This window comes from Platichthys flesus, chromosome 9 (genome assembly GCF_949316205.1).
Source record: "Platichthys flesus chromosome 9, fPlaFle2.1, whole genome shotgun sequence".
Taxonomy (NCBI): Eukaryota; Metazoa; Chordata; class Actinopteri; order Pleuronectiformes; family Pleuronectidae; genus Platichthys; species Platichthys flesus.
Genome location: NC_084953.1, coordinates 8,120,128 through 8,139,023, shown reverse-complemented (window position 1 = coordinate 8,139,023; position 18,896 = coordinate 8,120,128). Strand labels below are relative to the sequence as shown.

General features: G+C 40.9%; 1 protein-coding gene across 7 annotated transcripts; it reads left to right on the top strand.

Annotated features, from left to right (window-relative positions):
• The first annotated feature begins 324 nt into the window (after positions 1–324).
• dazap1 (DAZ associated protein 1) lies at positions 325–18,447 on the top strand. Of its 7 annotated transcripts, none has more exons than XM_062394713.1 (13): positions 325–463; positions 1,577–1,617; positions 3,109–3,275; positions 3,748–3,813; positions 5,028–5,135; positions 5,364–5,412; positions 8,686–8,768; positions 11,793–11,940; positions 12,158–12,190; positions 12,607–12,711; positions 12,936–13,106; positions 13,735–13,899; positions 17,569–18,447. In XM_062394713.1, exons 1-13 carry the CDS (start codon positions 432–434, stop codon positions 17,736–17,738), a joined length of 1,338 nt encoding a protein of 445 aa, XP_062250697.1. In that variant the 5' UTR covers positions 325–431; the 3' UTR covers positions 17,739–18,447. The 7 variants fall into 7 exon arrangements, with proteins under 7 accessions (XP_062250697.1, XP_062250698.1, XP_062250693.1 ...); XM_062394709.1 differs by having other exon boundaries at positions 329–463; positions 5,031–5,135; XM_062394715.1 differs by lacking the exon at positions 12,607–12,711 and adding an exon at positions 16,219–16,311 and having other exon boundaries at positions 329–463; positions 12,957–13,106.
• Positions 18,448–18,896: the final 449 nt, after the last annotated feature.

The following is an 18,896-nucleotide window of genomic DNA, read 5'->3' as shown; positions in this document are numbered from 1 at the left end:
ATAACTATTATAGAGCACTTTTCAAAATCTAAGTTCCAAAGTGCTTTACAAGGGCAGCAAACATGCAGGAATCACAAATATTAAAAGACAGTATTAATTTAAAACAACTCTTAAAGGATGATAAAAGTATGAGTGACTCGGCCGTGTTCAGGTGGTTCACTGCAGGTTTTCTTGTTCGAAGTCGTCTCCCTCAGTTGCGGACGCTGGTTAACTTGTTCAGTGACAGGACCCGAGCTGCTCCTGTGGGATGGAAGCGGAGCGAGCGGGTGTGATGTCCCTTTAAAGGCGGATGCCCCCTGCAGCGTCGTCACTGCGCAGAGCAGTTTGAACCAAAAAGCGGAGTGACCTTCCTCCGCTCTCAGTCTGAGAGGCGCAGCACTGAAGCAATAAGCCGGTCGCAGCTCCAGCACTCAGCCGCATTAGCCTCAGAAATGAACAACAACTTAGTCGGAGATGAAGTCGGGTAAGATCCGCTCGCCGAAGACTCCCGCCGCGGCCGAGTCCCGCTGTAGATACGCGTCGTAACTCGCAGCCAGTGCGCTCTCCGGTCCGAGCTGTCATTTGACAGCTAACGCTAGCTAGCAGGCTAGGCTAGCCGTAGTAACTTAGCTAGCCCGAGGAAAGAGGGGCAAAAAGAAAAAGTGAAAGTAAATCGTTGAAGTGGCTCAGTTGCTTGGGTCGATGGCGGAACGAGCCGCGGTTGTCTCCGGCGCTGTCACTCACCTTGACAGGTGGAGGCGTGGAAGTGCGGTCACTTGTTTCACTGTTGTTTGCGGTTAGCGCGGAGCCGCTGGGTTAGCCTAGCTGTCGCTTTGCCAGCGAAGCGAAAGTCTCCTCTTCTCCCCTTCGCCCGAGCGAGGACATTTAGCGGGCACCGCCGGAGGATGGAGCCTCTGACCCCCAGCTCCTGTCGCGGCCGCCGCGTCCATCAGGGGACGTGTCCCGGCCGTTCTCTCAACGAAACGTGTGTTAACTCGGTAGCTGGTGCGATACTAGCGCCTTTTAAACTGCCATTAAACTTCCAGCTCCGGAGAGCGCCGGTGCGCATGCAGGGAGCCGGGCAGCCGCTCTCCTCTCCGCTGCTCTGAGAGGGTCTCACTCGGGCTGCTGGAGCCGGTGGAGGACCTTATGCCTGGGGAGGGGGGGGGGCTGCTGCAGCTTTTTGGAGGCGGCTCACTGATGCGCTCTGTCCCGGTGTAACTTACGTGGCAGGAGGTTTATCAATAGACCTTTTATTGTCGAGGCCATTTCAGCCGGTGCTGGAGGACTGGATCTGAATATGAGTCACAGTAAGCGGGTGTTCTCCTCAGATCTCCTCATGCTGCAGCAGACTGGTGCCCCGTGTTGTGTAATGTGTGTGTAGTTGACTGTTTAGTCAGCTGGAGCTTTGTTATGGTTCTGAAAACTGCCATCTTCTCCACAAAGACCTGAAGTCTTTTTCACCCCCCCTGGTCAAACAGTGTGTTTTCTATGGTTTTGTGTTAGACAGGGCAGAGATGCTTGTCTGGCTGTTTATGAGTAACTCAAAGTGATGATCAGTGACTAACTCGATTTGTCATTCATCTATTTTTCCCAGGAAACTTTTTGTGGGTGGATTGGACTGGAGCACCACACAAGGTAAGTCGCATCTGTTTTTAACCTGTGAATGCTCACCCACTTCATGTTCCAAGGAAATTTGAATTCACGAGAATTGATCTGGATAGATCTTTTAAACGTCATTGTATGGGTAGTTGTTCTGGTCTTGTTTGGTGGCTGAGTTTGATTAAACCCTGCAGATTGTCAGGTCAATAGTGGGTAGTGCTTAAATACACAGTATATGTGTATTTGGATGCTATTAGTCATACAAGATATTAGTATTTTTGGCTTCTGCCTTTACATCAACAGTGAACGGTATTGAAGTGAATTGTGTTGTTATTAATAATAAGGGTGTGTGTGACGTTGTACCTGGATATAATGGTGACGATGGTCAAGTGGACGATAATAGTAATTTGTTTTATCTATTATTCTTATTGTAAGTCCTGGTTCAGTATTGTTGTGTTTAATTCAGAGAAGAAATACTAATATGACTGCGTGGACACAATAACACTGATGTATTTGAAGCAAATGGTTGATTTTGTAGAAACATAATTGTGCTATGTGGTATACAATGTTTAAATTCACTAACGTCTGGTCACGTACCAAACTGATTTTAGTGCAGTTAGGACAAATGTGTCGCCCCAAGCAAGGGATAACATTAAACTTTTTCATCTCCATAATTACAGAAAGTAGCAAATATTTTATGATGAAAAAAGTTGTGTATTAATGTTCATAACTTATCAAATAACTGTGTTGATGTTATCAATATCCAGAGTTAAATTGAACAAAATCACAAAAAGCCATTAAAGTACATTTCATAATTACTCATCGTTGGAGTCTAGGTTATTAGTGCATCTGTGTATACATCTCTCTTTCAGAGCTGTCCAGAGTTGGTTTTGTCCGTCTAAAGCCTCTTTCCACTGGCTCATGCTCAACTAGCCATTGTGTAACTTTGCACGAGGGTTTGTCCATGTTAACATTGAGATCTGAACCACAACGCTGTGTTACACCGAGCCTGTTTGCCCGCCGATGCCCTGGGGCCTTCTAGCAATGAGGAAGGCAATTATGATAACCCTCTCCAAAGTGACTCCTCGTTTATTCAAACTTGTACGCTCATCTCCATGGGCGTGTGCAGGCATTACTGTAGACGGGTTGTATGCTTGGTGCCATGTGAGGCGACAGCGGGTCAGTGCTGTATTTGCTCTGTAGGAGTGTCAATATGTGAGGTGAAATTGTTTCCCTATAAAAACATTGATATAATCCACAATATTCTGTCAAAAGACAAAATCAAGGTCACTGAAAGACGGTTCCCAGTGTGTCATAGTTTTAGTTGCAGTTCCAGTTGTGGTGCAGGTTGCTGAATATATTTTAGTAGTATAATATATTGTAATGATAGAACAAGGGCTGTAAATCATGACTTATTTGTGTTCAGGAGTCAAAGTGGGCTAAGTTAAATCTTTAAACTAACAAATTTGCAAAATTACTGTATAAATTTGTGCTTAATTTTTGGTGGCCGTTTCTTTCTCTTCTCAGAGACACTTAGAAACTACTTCTCACAGTACGGGGAAGTAGTAGATTGTGTCATCATGAAGGACAAAACTACAAATCAGTCGCGAGGCTTCGGCTTTGTCAAATTCAAAGACCCCAATTGTGTACGGACAGTGCTGGAGACAAAGCCGCATAATCTTGATGGAAGAAATGTGAGTATTTAAAAAATCTATGTATCAGATAGTCGAATCAAGCTGAGTAATCTGCAAACGCTTAGTAACTGTATGTCATCATCCTCAGTAGTTATTCAAGGAGAATTAAAATTTTTGTTGTTTAGATTGTACTTGCCTGCAGCCAATAGTAGAGATGATGAGGACTGATGTGGTGTGCTTGCCCAACAAGATTTACCTGTTCAAAGATTATAAGCAATATTGGCAGCAACGGTTGGAATTGGCTGAAACGAAAGTGTTGTCAGTCTAGTTTCCCCTTTCGATTTATTGTGTCATTATCAGCTCCCTCATGAACTACATCTTACCCCATAGGATATTTTCATTGAGGCAGTTAAAGGCATAAACTTTGGCCACATATTGTTATGTCCTTACCCTGCTGTGTTAGGTACTTAAATATACACATTTGAAGGTACCTTTACTTAGAGAAAACGTTTTTCTCTCTCTCTGCTGTCAGATTGACCCGAAGCCATGCACTCCCAGGGGGATGCAGCCTGAAAAGACTCGAACCAAAGAGGGCTGGGTAAGACAATCTGATTTCTTATGGTGAAGGCAAGGCTAGGTGTTTCTGCTGGACTAAGGCTAAGAGCCGTCAGTCACACCAACCCCTCCTCGCGAGGTTGAATTCTGAGATCTTGAGCTTCATTGACAAAATCACACTGACTTTAACATTCATTTTAGTTTCAGATGTTTAGTGTTTTTGTAAAAGGCTGTGATTTGTTTTATTGCAAAGATCACAATGAGCAGGCGTTATACCCTTGAGAGTCCTTGGAATTGGTTTGGGGCTTTGATAAATCACAGAAGCGTTGAAGTACTTGCGTCTTGTATCGACCTCTATTTGTGACCAAGAGACTGCAAGAATCTCAGCAGGTCTCTGTTAGAACATACAATAGCCTGGTATTGACCCATAATAACGTCCCAATCTTTCCAGATGTTGATAAAATGACTCATGAGGTTGGCCTTTTGTCACCATGCTAAACATTGGAATTATAATTGTATCTTTGCATTATTTCCTATGGATGCGGCAGTTTTCTTGATCTTGAAGTTAAGATATAATATTTTGTCCTAGCAAGTGACCTCTCATTGAATAAAACTGTGAAAACACATGAAGATGAAAAGAAAAGTAAGCTATTATGATATAAGAAATTTCTTTTCAGCAGTGAACGTCTTGTCAGGCAAAAACCTCTGCACCAACTTGGGCAATTTGTGGGTCGATCAACAATGCTATCAAGCCCCTGCAGCTCTATTATAGTCATTTTATCCCTTTGGGCAGCCAAGGGTTTTATTATTGCGCAGCTGATGTCATTAAAACATTTTTTTTAAGTCACATATTTGCCTGAAACCACAGGCTTTGTATGTTGGATGCTTTTAGAAATAAGGCTTCCTCCTACCGGAACTCCTTTCACTGAGTTTAAGTCATGTAGTTGGTAGTGAATGTTTTACTAACAAAGCAGAAGACGTTACTGGTAAAAATCGTTGTAAGCAGCATCTAGCCTTTAAAGCAGGAGTGCCGTGCACAGCAATGCTCAGTGGTAGAGAGTAAGTGGGGGAAGCCGTGTTCTCTGATCTGTAGAGACCAGTGTTTGCATTGACATGACATGTTAAGAATTAGACCCCAGGGCAAGAGGAGAACCTAATTTCTTCTGCACTGTCTGAATAGATGATGGCTAACTGGCCCCCTCTCAGAGTGATCCTTCAACAGACACTGAAATGCATACACTCCCTGTTTTCTTTCAGAAGGGCAGCAAAGCCGATAGCAATAAATCAAAGAAGATATTTGTAGGTGGAATCCCCCATAACTGCGGCGAGCCTGAACTCAGGGACTATTTCAATAGATTTGGAGTGGTGAGTATTGCCAAGCACACAATGCAAGTCAGTTCACATCATCATTAAAGACTGCTTGAATGGATGTGACATTGAACAGGGTCAATACTACATTATAGAAATGTTACAGGCTTGTAATAGGACGAGTATTTATTTGACCCAATTGAGGCTGAATATTTTAATTGGAATAAGAAGGCACCCGGCCTGGTTTGCTAAATGGAGCCACTGTTTCCCTTTGTCCCTTTCAAGGTCACAGAGGTGGTAATGATCTATGATGCGGAGAAGCAGAGGCCCCGAGGTAAAAGCTGATCCCGTTTTTTTTCCCTCTCCCCTCCCCATACCGTACCATCTTAAATCTCATGACAAACTATTCCTGCCCAAAGAGGAAAAAAAAAGCCCCTTCAGCCCCAGATGTTCAATTCAATTAAAACACTGTAACCCTTAACAGCAATTTGATGTATGGTAAAGGCACACAATAAAACACAAAATGCGTTAGAAGCGTGCTAAATGAAATGAAATCAGTACAAAGTCATTACCGTGCAGTGACAAATAAATCACTTGCAGGTCAAGAACATTAAATTCTTTAGCAGCCTTGATGGCCATACACTCAGTCCAACATTAAGAGATGGTATCTTGCCGTGTCCCACCTGACCTTGTGAGACAATTCCAGTCTGTTTCTTACATCTACTTTTTTATGGCACTTAATCATGCTGAAGCTATATTTTGCACATTTGCTTATACATTTCTCAATTTTATTTTTGAAGAATTTTGGTTAAAATTGTGAATAATTTTGTGTTGTTTAATTGATTATTGAATTAACAGTTTAGATTCCAGAGTTAACCTTTTAACAATAAGAGATGCCACACACACTAGAGCAGATTGCAATACAGCTACAGATCCTTGGTCCTTGGTCCATTGAGAATACACCAGCCAAGTGTGAAGCCGATAAGATGAACTTTTGGAGATACTTTTTTGAGATACGCGCTTAATGTACAGACAGTTTGCTGGATTTTGTAGATGTATGTAGATTTTTTAATCTTAGAAAATCTTCATCTAAACCTATGAAATGGAAGAAGTTTAATTTGAAAGTTGTCAAAAGGAGTTTTTGGACGCAAGAAGACTCACTAACTGAAGAACAAAAAGAAGGCTCTCACAACATGCATCCGGTATATTGAGAATGGGAATATTTGTCCTTCACAGAGATCGGTTTCATCACGGTCACTGAAGGTCATTCAAATTAGAAACTCTTATCACGAGAACAAATGGAATAGTGAAAATGTTTTAAGTGCCCTCTCATACTCCAGAAATCGATTCAACATGATTCCTGACAGTAGCGGTGATGTCCATTAATATCTCAGAAAGGTTTTTCCAGATAAATCCTAAATGTATCGTGGGTGTCTGACATGTGCCGGCACTTAAAGCACGGATGGCCTCACTGGGAATCAGACCCGTGCCACCGGCAGTGTTGGTGTCAGACTCTGCTTGCTGAGTTACAGTCACAGCTGTCTCATCTGCATTTGTCCTACATAGCCATGATGTAGAGGCCACTGACCCACAACATGTTTCACTGCTCTTCCTTTAAAACACCATACATTCTCTGTTGGGAGAAACCCAGAATAGTTTGTCATTGGAATTTAACATGATGTATTGCATCTGTAACAACCATTACATAATCTTTAATAGTATAAATAATTTATTTTACTAAAACCATTAGTCTTTGAATATTGGTGTAAGTTTTCTTTACCCTGATTTAGTCGTACTTGATACATTTATCTTAAACGACCTAGTGTAGTGTGTGTTTTCCCGTATGTAGAAAGTTAAGCATTTTTGTAAGTAAGCCCTTTTTCTATTTTTCTTTCTTCTGTCCCCCTTCTCCTTGTGAATGGTTTGAATGTGATTAACTGTGTCTCTTTAAGATTTGTCTTTTCTCCTTTAGGTTACTGTGCATTGACTGGTAGCACAGAGGTACAGGCCAAATGTAAAAGCACTCAGAACTTTCACTTGGTCACAATGGGGCGTACACAAAGTCGCATCAAACTGTTCACTGGGCTAAAACTTAAATGTTTCCAGTAATAACAGAGAATTGTTATTTGAGCCAATGAAGCATTCATTCTGAATCTGTGTATATTGATTCACAGACGATGTTAACTTGCATCCTCTGAATTTAAGATGTTTAGTTATTAGGGGATATGGCAGAACAATTGATTATCGAATCAATTAATTCAATAAATAAATGAAGAGAGAAATCTCCATTAGATTATCAGGTGTCAGATTTAACAGTAAAAAGATACTTGATAAATAATTATTTGCCTGTCACACTTTTTGCCAAAGAATTAGGTCGGTTGAGCTATTACTTGAAAGTCGTCGCATCTTTTCATATATTATTATTAAATTCTTGTCCTGTTCCGTGAGTAGTCGTCTGAATGACAGCTGGTCCATGTCAAGTTTCATTCATGTCAAATTATTTATAACCCCTGAGTTTCATCTGTAGCTGATATCTGATTAGAGACAATTATCAATTTCAGTGTCGCCGAGTCAGTGTAACCAGGATATGTCCAAATTTAATGTGTCAACTTGGTTTTAAATTTACTTGAAGGACGGGTCAATGACAGATGTTATTAATAGCGATGGATCGTGAGGCTGGGGAAACGCTTGGCATGTTACTAGAGGTCTCCAAATTTCAGTTGTCTCACAGGAGGTTCCGTTGGATTGAGGTTAAGTCCCCAAGTAGAGATCTGCACACAACCCAATTCTGCCACGGCGGAAAGATAATCAAGTTGAAAGTAGATCACTGCGGCGTGAGGGCGGCCTGCTAACAAAAAGTTCTGTTACAGTTTGAGTAGTTTACTGAGCATTCGGTGCGGCAGCAACAAGAAATCTCTAAACTTTGTGCTTCTGGTTGATGAACGTTGTGTACCCCCCATGAAAACTCTTGCGCAAAAGCAACAACTTGTCACTTTGGGAAACCAGTCATGGCCTATATCTTTGTGTTATTGTTGTGAACACTTTTTTAATTGTCCATTTTAGGGCTTATCCTGGCTGACTCAAAATGAAAAATACTGAAATTGGGAAAGCTTGGAGAAAGCTTTAGGCATTCTACAGTTTGTGTTTCTCCATATTTTTTGTGATGCATTAACAATGGCTGCTGCGAGTGTGTGCTCCAAAGCAATATACCAAGGGACAGATCAAGGTGGGGTTTGGATGAAACAGCATGAAGTAACACAATGTGGTATTGGTTCAATTTGGCATTTATCAGTGTTGGAGGGCGTAAGAGCGACTTCATTATTCTGTGACACTTCACGTGGAATCAAACACTGCACCTGTCATTCTGCATGTTGAGCAGTTACACACTCCTGTATCCTCTGCACAGTACAGAGAAGTTTCCCCCTCAATCCTTCCAGGCCTTAGTCTTGGATTTGTGTTGTTCTGCAAGTCTGCGACATCATCCGAACCCCAGGAGCCTATTGCTCAGTCTTGACCGATCCTCACTCTGCTGGAGCCCAATACTGTTCTTCATCTTGTGTTGTCACAACCCCCCTGCTACCTTGATTCACTCTTGGTCGTTGGCTAGGTTTTGGATTTATTACTTTCGAGGCCGAACAATCAGTGGACCAGGCTGTCAACATGCATTTTCACGACATCATGGGCAAAAAAGTGTGTAGTTGTAGTTTTATTTTACCCTTAAGATCAAACGGAGGCTTGGGTGACACAGTAAGAATTTTACCATGATGTATTTTGTGATAGTACATTTTCCGGTGGCTTTCCATCAGTGACTGTAACATTATACGGCACAAATTTAGCATTTTAAATCATAGAATAATCCGGCTGCTGACATGTCTCATCTAATTTTGCTCACTCTATTGATCTCATAGTTTCTAAAGCCACTTATCCTTGACAAATGCTGTTATGTTACAGTTTGAGCTGTCACCCAAGGCTTTGTTTATACTGACCACTCCTTTAGGATGTCTTAGGTTTATTAAATTGTACTAAAAACTTCCAATTCAAACTGTTTTCTGGCTTTTGATTTGCCATTAAAATTAAAAATGATAATAAAAGTTAAGGCTGAATTTCACAGAATCACCTAAAGGATTGGTCCAATTCTGTTCTGTTTCTTTTGTTTTCTGATATTTCTGTTGACAGGTCACTTACACGTCAACATGTTTTGTTTTATTTATTTATTTCATTTTTTGAAAATTTTAAAGAAAAAGCTCAACCCAGTGACCTCAGTTAAAGAATCTCCATACTGTGTCCCCCAGTTTTGGTCATATTAAATTTCAAATTTTTTAAAAGAATGAGAAGTATCCAAAGTGCTGTTTAGGATCAGGCACAGTAATATATGCAGTTCACTCAGTGTTGACTTTTACTCAGCGGCTGCACCAGAAGGATGAGGGTTTTTTCCGTGCAAAGACAATTCAGATAGTGTCAGGTAATCTTTCCATCTGGGAAAAGACAATAACTTCACTAGGGCGTCGGATTTAATCACACATAATAACCTCCTGGCAAACACCACACACCTGCTGGGAACCTCAGCAGAAATCAAAACAAAACCATGCTGCGTGTTTTCATTCATCCTACAAGGATTGGTCCACCACTTCGGTTTAAAGTAATATTAAGTGCTCATTCAATATCAACCCCCATTTTCCCAAATTACATTTTTTAATAAGCAGCTTTAATAATAAATACAGAGAAACCAGCAGAGAGACAGTCTCATTGATTTGGGGCATAATTAATTTCACAGTGTAGTTATATCCTCATCTCCTGCGTCTGTCCTTGATCTTAAAATGGCTGAGTTAAGTATCTTAAATATTTGTCTCCAAACACTGAAATCCTCTGTGTATATTTCACCATTTATTTTTAATTTCTCATTGACACTATTAAAGTATTCTTCCTTTTTGGGGAAAAGTGATAGTTATTATGGTGCTTCTGCACTTGCAAGCAGAGTGCTGGTTGTATATTTGGAGTCTTCTGTGCTTTTATTTGAGAGTGGACAATAGAAAGATGAGTAAAGAAGAGTGTCAGGTCTGAATTAGGGACTGACTAATAACAAATGTCCCCAAGGCAGATGTAAACCGTGGCTGTTGTGGTTTCCTAGAACAAACTAATATTACAAGTAAAACATGTTGCCCAAAAATCATCTACCAATCACCCTCGAATTTGACATCAAGAAAATATGTCCGAACACACCTCAGACATGTGTCATCAGGATTCCCATCAAGCTGATCAAAGATTTATTTTTATTTAAATGGCCCAGATTATAACAGTGCTGATCTCAATCCCATTTCCTTGGTAGCAGCTTCAGCCCAACCTGTGTACTCTCCAGTGTGTACTCGCCCCCCTTGACTTTGCCCTGGTTTTCCAGCATGAATAGAGGCTTGACTTAATCCATTGTTCTTGACTTGACATTACCTTACGCTGGGACTTGTGGGAGCCTGGGAGATATGAGTTACGAAATTAGAAATTGGAGCACATCAAACTGTGGGACAAATCCCAGTTCTGCTGTTGGGGACTGGGCAGAAGTCATGGTATCCATCACTTGTAGCCGTGATGCCCACGGGAGAAAGCGCTCAGGTAGCTGCCGGCGGCGGCGAGGCCACTGCTGGAAACATGTGCATGTAATTAGGTCGACAGAGAGGGAAGAGGAGGCTGGGGAAGGTGGCACCACCTTAAAGCGGGGAGGAATTTGTGATTCGTTTTCCTCCCGCAAGGTGACCCCAATAACTCAAGCTCTCAGTCTATTTCTGGTTGGCTCCCCCTTAGTCTCAGCCTGTTTCTTTGCTCTGGTTAACGGCTGGTAGCCTTGCCTAGTTGCAGTCAAGAAAGTTTTCTTATTGGGGCAATTCATTTTAAATTGACTCAAGGCAGCAAACGTTTACAGACGGACCATACATAAAACTGAAATGTAAGTTAAGAAGTGAATGAATGCGGTCAGTTTCTCAGCATTATAAATTAAAAGTTTAAGTTTAAATCCAAGTAACAATTCACCATAAATATAAATTAAAAGAAACTTGGAGTCTTAATTATAACATCAGGATACTTTTGATTTAGTTGACAGTATAATTTGACATTATAATGGTGTCAAACTGTATCAGTCACTATTTTCTCACCTTTGACACAGTATGAAGATTCAGATTTAGATTGAAAAGTTCATTTGTACTATCTGCATGTTTACTTTATATTCTGTTAGAACTGAGATACAGATTTCTCTCTACACCCCTCCCCCTCCCAAAAACTTATTCTGATAAAAATAAAAATAAATATTCTTTGTAAGCATTAGCTGGAGAAAGGTAAGTCATGACCTTCCATTAGACGTCTTTATCATATATAAAGGACAATTATTTTGAGGGCAAAAAAAAGAAATCTATGTTTCTCAGGTACATTATAAAAAGCCATGATTTAAAAAACTGTAATTCACGTCTAGTGTCTTTTTGTAATAAGATTTTGGGCTCTCTGAAATTCTTGCTTGATAATTAGTACCTGAGACACATAGCTGTACATCTCTCCAGGCTACACAGTAATATAATATTAATTAACATAGCTGCCCCACATTATTCTGATAAACGTAGAGTGAAGAGCTTTCAACCTGGCCCAAAATGTTGAAATTGAATATCAGTGCTAGGAGAGGTCTGTCTAGATCTTACACTGGTGTTGCCAAACGTGCCCTCCTTGTCCTTTGTCCAGGTGGAAGTAAAGAAGGCTGAACCTCGTGACAGCAAAGCTCCTGGCCAGCTTGGCCCTGGCCAGTGGGCACCCAGGGGCATCTTGACTGCAGCTAATGGTTGGACAGCACAGCCTGCCCAGGGCTGGCAACAGCCATACGGGCCACAGGGTGAGTGGGAACACGTCCAGGAGCAGAGCGAGTGAGACCCTTTGTTCAGAGGAAAACCCAGTGGTAACTGTTTGAATGTGTTTAATCCTCTCCTCTAACATTAACCTTGTGCAGGGTGGTCACTGGTTGTTCTCTCTGTTTGAATGTCTGAACTGAATCTCATATCTCAGGCATCAGTGTTGTCCTCAGTCTAAATGTTCTTTCTCTCTTTTTGAAGGAGTGTGGGTGTCGACCACTGGCCAGCCCATAGGTAGGTGTTGTACCTCTACACACAGGAGAGAGAGTGAGTGTGTGTGTGTGTGTGAGAGTGTGTGTTTGTGAGTGTGTGTGAGTGTGTGTGAGTGTGTGTGAGTGTGTGTGTGTGTGTGTGTGTGTGTGTGTGTGTGTGTGTGTGTGTGTGTGTGTGTGTGTGTGTGTGTGTGTGTGTGTGTGTGTGTGTGTGTGTGTGTGTGTGTGTGTGTGTGTGTGTGTGTGTGTGTGTGTGTGTGTGTGTGTGTGTGTGTGTGTGTGTGTGTGTGTGTCATGTGATCAGCTCTTATCTCTAAAGGCCTGTGTTACAGAGAGAGCCTGCATTGAGGGAGGCCAATGGGCTGATGACAGTTAACAGTGCGTGTTATCACTGATTCATAATGGCTGAGGCTGCTGATATTTTTCTATTTGAGACAGATGGCAGCCTTGAATGTATTCCGGCCTCCCTCTGCCATTGGTCAGGCTCGGTTTCATATCCCCACCTCCGGGTCAACCTGCAGGACTCACTGCAGTGTCGACCCTGTAAGGATACCTCACTGTCCCTGAGCTTCAGATAGCAACCTTCAAATTCAGTTTTTTTTAAACCTTTTGTCTTTAATTCAGCTGTTTATTAAAACCATAACAAATTGAAAATAGTGTTGTTTTCCTACATTTGTCCTGGAACTTTTAATTCTTCCTGTTATTGCCTGTCTGTTTAATCATGTTTATATAAACAGATATTTATATAAATCATACATATTACCTAGTTCTGTTCTCTGTTGGAGAAGGCGGGTATGTACCTCCATTGACTGCCGGCCGGGGGACACCAACACAGCCTCCATCACCTTTCAACGCATTCCTGGTCACATCCCCAGCGGGTGGCTTTGCTGCACCTCAGGCCTATGCTCAACAGGGCTACAGCACAGCACCTCAGTTTGGTCAGTAGCACTCGCTCATTACACTTTGCTGCTGATCTGACATCCTCCTACTAACACTGCGAATTAGTAGGAGGAGTTTCTTAAATCAGTCATATATTTTTATTAGAAAAAGGGGGGGCATGTTAAATGAATCCATGACAGGTTTTCTTAGCAGCTTTGCTGTTGCTGTGGTCAGGGAGGAACCTTCATGTTATCAGACAGGAACAGATTGATGAGTTTCACGAACTGCTGCTTAAAAAGAAGCCTGTGTTGTGGATTATTAACTTGATCCAGTTCAACCTGTTAGCAGACCAAGCTGAATTTAGGTAAATCATAGACCAAAAAAAAAGTGAAAAAAAGTCCAGAACTTTTGTTCAAGTGTGTTGACAAAGTAGGGACCATAACATTTGGCAGTTGATCTTTTCAAAAGACGTGGTTGCACAATTTACACACAATTTACGCAAAGCCTAAAATCAGATTAGATTTAGTGGATTAATTGATACATACTGACACTATTTACAGTTTTCATGTGATCATATGGTCAACTGGATTTTTTTAATATGCATAGATTCAACTATAGTATATTTTTGCTCAAGTCAATGACTTTGAATGAAGAAATCATGATTATAATCTTGTTCCCATTGAACAGGTTACAGTTTCGGCGCACCCCAAGCAGACCAGTATGCTCCACAAGTTCCTCCTCCGCCCACCACTCCAGGAGCTGCACCTCTGGGCTTTGCCCCCGCCACCACCCCTACTCAGGACTTAAGCAAAGCTCCCACCGGGCAGCCCGACTTCCCTTATAGCCAGTATGGTAAGAAAAGCATTGTGCACAGAACAGTTTGCTGCCCCTTTCTCTCCCATTTGACTTGAGTCAACCCCTCTGCCCTGCCCATCTCCCTCAGTATTTAATGGGTGCAACTATAGCTCATTTAAGTTCATATTTCGAATTGTAAAACAAGCAGGAGCTCGCTCTTGGTTCCATTTAGCTTGAACAGTTACACATGCCTACATGCTTCCTGCATACATGAACCCCTCTGCCTCTACTGTAAAGCTGCTGCTGAAGCTTCACCACATCCAGGAGTCTTCGGCAGGCATTTCTGTCAGGTTTTTCCAGCCTGGCTGTGGATTGGTAAAAAAGATTGGTAGGTCTTGCTGGGTTTGAATTAGATCATCCTGTCTTGCAATTTTGTTTTTGTTTTGCATTTTTATTTTATGTTGATTTTTAAGGGAGTGCATCCGTCTCCTGACTGATTTCGTTTATTTTACCTGAATCAAACCTCTTTTCATTTCTCTCGCCTCCACCTCCTGTTTCTCTTCTTCCCTGTCTGTGATTTTGCTGGTTTCCTTTTCCTGGACTTGGCCCAATTGCCATAAAAGAGCACCAGCATGACAATATTAGGCCTGTGTTATTTCTGGAAAAAGGCATGTCCAACCTGCCAAGTTACCTTATCAAAGATTTTCAACTTATCCATCAGTTTAGAGCTTTGCATGCTTGTGTGCAAATTGGGAATTCCGCCCTGTGCCCTGCAGATATGTAAAGATATTAAAGTCCTGGTCAAGTCATTTTGACCAATGTGTCTGTAAGATTTGCTTTCAGTCTTTGTGGTGTCTGAACTGGACTGTTAGTCTGGTCAAATATTACCTTTGGGCTGGGTTAGGCTGTGATTATTGTTCCCTCTGAATCTCCCCTGAGCTGATTAACTCTGCCAAATTTCACTCAGCATGCAGGGACTTGAAAATTAGACGTTTCATCAAGCCCCTTCACTGAATTTAGATGATGATGTGCTTTATTCATTTCTATTAGAAAACAAATGGAGGGGCACCTTTTTCTGATTGTGTAGAATAAAGACTCTGAGACCTGGAGACTTTCAGCTCTAAACCAAACGAAAGACTCAAATAATGTGACAACTAACCAGCATCCAGGGAAAAGGAATAAGCTTCGTCTTCATCGAACATTTGCCCTTTAGACAACATAATTACAGATAAGACTCAGATTTTAATTCAGAAGCCACATGTTTTTACCTCTGATTTGGCTTTCACATGAGGCTAGGAAAATAAAGTAAGTTTGTTAAGGTTAAAATTAAGTTTGGCTTCTGTGGAGTTAAACAATCTAAATAAATTGGTTGTCATTAGAATAAGGATCTAACCTGTGGTTTTGCATGTAAATTTATTCATGACAAATTATTTTCTAAATAATTCCCAACCGCCTGACTTCACTTTTATAACAGTACAACTTGAAACTTGAAACTTGATTGGTTGTTCATCTCAGTGTATCGTTGACTTTTCTTGTCAAACCTCTTTTGTGAAAATGGAGAGATGACTGCAAAACGTCATGTTTGTTGTTTCATTTTAAATCTTTTAAATCTTTAAATATCATCAGTGGAGAACTTTATTGCTAAGTTTAAATATATATATATATAATATAAATAATAAATGCCAATATAGCACAGCGAGGAGATATAACACACAGTTTCTCATCATCTCATCTCATTAACACACAGTTTATGTCCCTCAAATTTAATTTTTATATAATCTTTGGCCATATGGTCCAGCCTTACTAAGATTCACACAACATTCATGATATGGGACAGAAAGATACCTCACATGCTGCCTACTACAAAACAAGTTTCAAGGCAATTCACGTCGATTTTAACAGCTGGATGAAATGAATTGAAACAAATGGTGGCTTGGAAGATGGGAAATTAATCTAGAAATTGATGGTCTGCTTTGGAAAATGTCTGTGACATATTATATTCAGTGCGACATGCAAAACTGCTGGAGTGGTTGCGCTAGTCCTTGCTTTTATTTGCCCTCCTCTCATAATATTTTTTTTGTGTGAAAACATTTCTCATGTTTTTGGCATCTACCAGCATATCATGCGTATTTAACAAGATTTCCTGAGACGAGGCTAGCATGATTTCATTCAAAGTCAGGCGTGCTAGCAGATAGCTCACAAACTCACACTCCATTCTGTTTTGACTTCCAGATGAAGCCGAGCAGTGCTGTAGTGCAGAAACCAGTAACTGAGTGTAAAGCTCTTAAAGCTCAGCAAGGGGGGGGGGAACTATGTAAAGTAGTCGGCCAACAGTATCTGGGTTCAGTCAACCTGGTCTCCTCATCTCATTGATAGGCTTGGGTAACTACCCTCAGGACCCCTCTGCCTACGGACCAACGCGTCCTTCGCACAGTTATGGTCAGGATGAGCAGGGAGGATATAGTGCAGGTAGGTGCCAGCTCGTCTTCTCCAAAGAAGCACTTTTTCAGTCCTGTAGAGTTTATAGAGCTGCACCCCGGCCCTGCCTCTTTTATTTTGCTCTGTGTTTAATTTTTTTTGTGTAATTTGTATGTACATTTTGCATGTACATACAAATTACTATGTGTACTCTTATATAGTAAAACGCAGCCAGGGAAATTTGGCATTTTGAGCTTGAGCATGCCATCTCCCCTAGGGGCTGTGGTTTTACTATACCAAGACAGACCATGTCCTCCTTTTTTTGTTTCCTCACTGTCCGCATTGCTTTGCCGATTATGAAAGGATGATCTAATTGTCAGAAAATCTGTTCATGGTTCAGTTGTCTCTGTGCCTCAGTGCAGTCCATTCACCCGTTGTTTTTACCCTGTGTACTGTCTCCACATCGTAGCTCAAGGGGTGAGAAAGGAAAGAAGATATAAAGACGGAAACGATGCCAGTCAATTTTCAATCTCCCTCAGATTCTTGTGTCTGATGCTCCTGTCGGGACTGCTCCCTGTTTGAGCACCTCAAAACCAATGCTTTTTCAAATTGTCTTTTCTTTCACTTTTTCTGCCTCTTCTCTTTCCACTCCAGTTATTTATAACTCTCTGTACTCCAGTATTTATTGGTGACATTTACAAATCACAAGAGTCTTGTTCTAAGAGAATGTTACCAGGGCAGGAAAATAACCAATTATCAGCAAGATGCTGAAAACATTTGGCTGCAACTGTGTTTTTTAATCCATCTGAGTAATCTGGTAGTTAACAAATCAGCCATATTTTAACCATGATGTCCCTTTGGTATTTAAAGTTGCTGCTGCAGCTTTTACAGGCAGTTTAGTTTCTTTCCCTGGATGGCCCTTGTCCATTTGCGCCATCTAGTGTTAAAACCGAAGAACGCTGTGCGTGTTCTCCACATCATTTTCCTCAACTTAATTACAAATTTAAATCAAATACCGATACTATACCATACTTTATGATGTAATGTCACATCCCAGTGTTTTCAGTCGCCACAGAACAATAATCATCAAGAATGAAAATGCTTCACTTACAAACATCAGACATGTACCAGTAAATATAACGCTTGAGGGTAAAAGGTGGATTTAGCCTCATCATCAAACTTATTTACACTGGTCACTTTATCAGTTCTTTTAAAGGACAAAGTGTTTTCTGTAACGACGTCTGGTGACACTGACATTAAAACCCTCTTCTCCCTGCTCCTCTCTCCCTTTTGTTTTTTCCACCTCAGGGTACGGCCAGGACCTGACAGCCTTCGCCCACAGCTTCGCAGACCCCAGCCAGCCCACGGCCTCGTACGGGGCACCGACAGCGCAGCCTGCCAACGCCCAGACTGCCATCAATGCGTTTGGCAGAGGGCAGAACCACAACGTACAGGGCTTCCACCCGTATCGACGCTGACGGCCGCCTATGGCGATGGGCACTGTGTAAAGATGAAAAACAAAAAGAACAAAAAAAGAAGAAGTCAGGGAAATGTTTGTTTTCGCTAAAAGCAAAACTGGAATCCTGGATCCTTCTATTGGATGAATGCACACAGTATGTGGAAAAACAGGAACCTTTACGAAAGCAGGTATTCCAGTAACGTTTAAAGGGGGTGTATTGAAACCCAGGTTTGTTTTGCCTAAGTTAAGGAAGATTCAGCAGAAAGAAGCTTTTTCCCCCATTTCCTTCCCCATGTTTTATAGTAGAACTAAACTACTTTGCAATAATTTTGATTGTCTGTTCAAACACTAGCACAGAGACTATATGTAAAGAGACTTGCATATAAATATGTATATTTATGGTGGACACAAATGAAAACAGGGTCTCAAGTTTCCTCAGCTTTAAATTCTAGGGAAAAAATGTTTTTATTTTTCATTTGGTGAATTTTGTTTACTTTCTGAGCCTTTAAAGTTTGTTTAAAATGGAGATTATAATTATATATATATATTATACACAAACTGTGCAATTTTTTAAAAAGAGAATTTTGTACGATAAATGTACACTTTGCTTGTTTTTTTATTTAAAGATGTAGACTTCCCTCAGGTGGCTGTTTTGGGTGCATTTTTTGCACTTATGCAAAAAGAAAAAAGGACAAATTATTACAAAAATAAATGTTTTATCGATACAATGACTGTTTGGGATGTTGAGTCGTTTGCTTCTGGTATTTCAGCGGAGAGTCCTGCAGAGTAGAGCTGCAACAATTAGTCTATTGATTCATGAGTTGATTGTTTGCAATCATTTTAACTATCAATTGTTTTTAATGAAAGACTTCTAAGAGAAATTCCTGATTCATGTCATCCAGATATTATTTATACTGCTTTTCCAGTTGTATATCTGTTTAAATAATATATTGGCTGTCAGACTTTTAGCTTGGTTAACATTGGTTAAAGTTTTCTGTGTTCTGACATTTCATATGCTTGAATGTCACTCTAGAACAAAAATATGATTAAAGAATGAATTCAGTGGTCATAGCATTTCCATTGTGAATATTTGGAATTTGGAAACAATTGTAGGTATTTCACTGGTTTCTCAAAAATAGCTATGTTCATTAGTTAGGGCCCGAGCACTGAGAGGCAC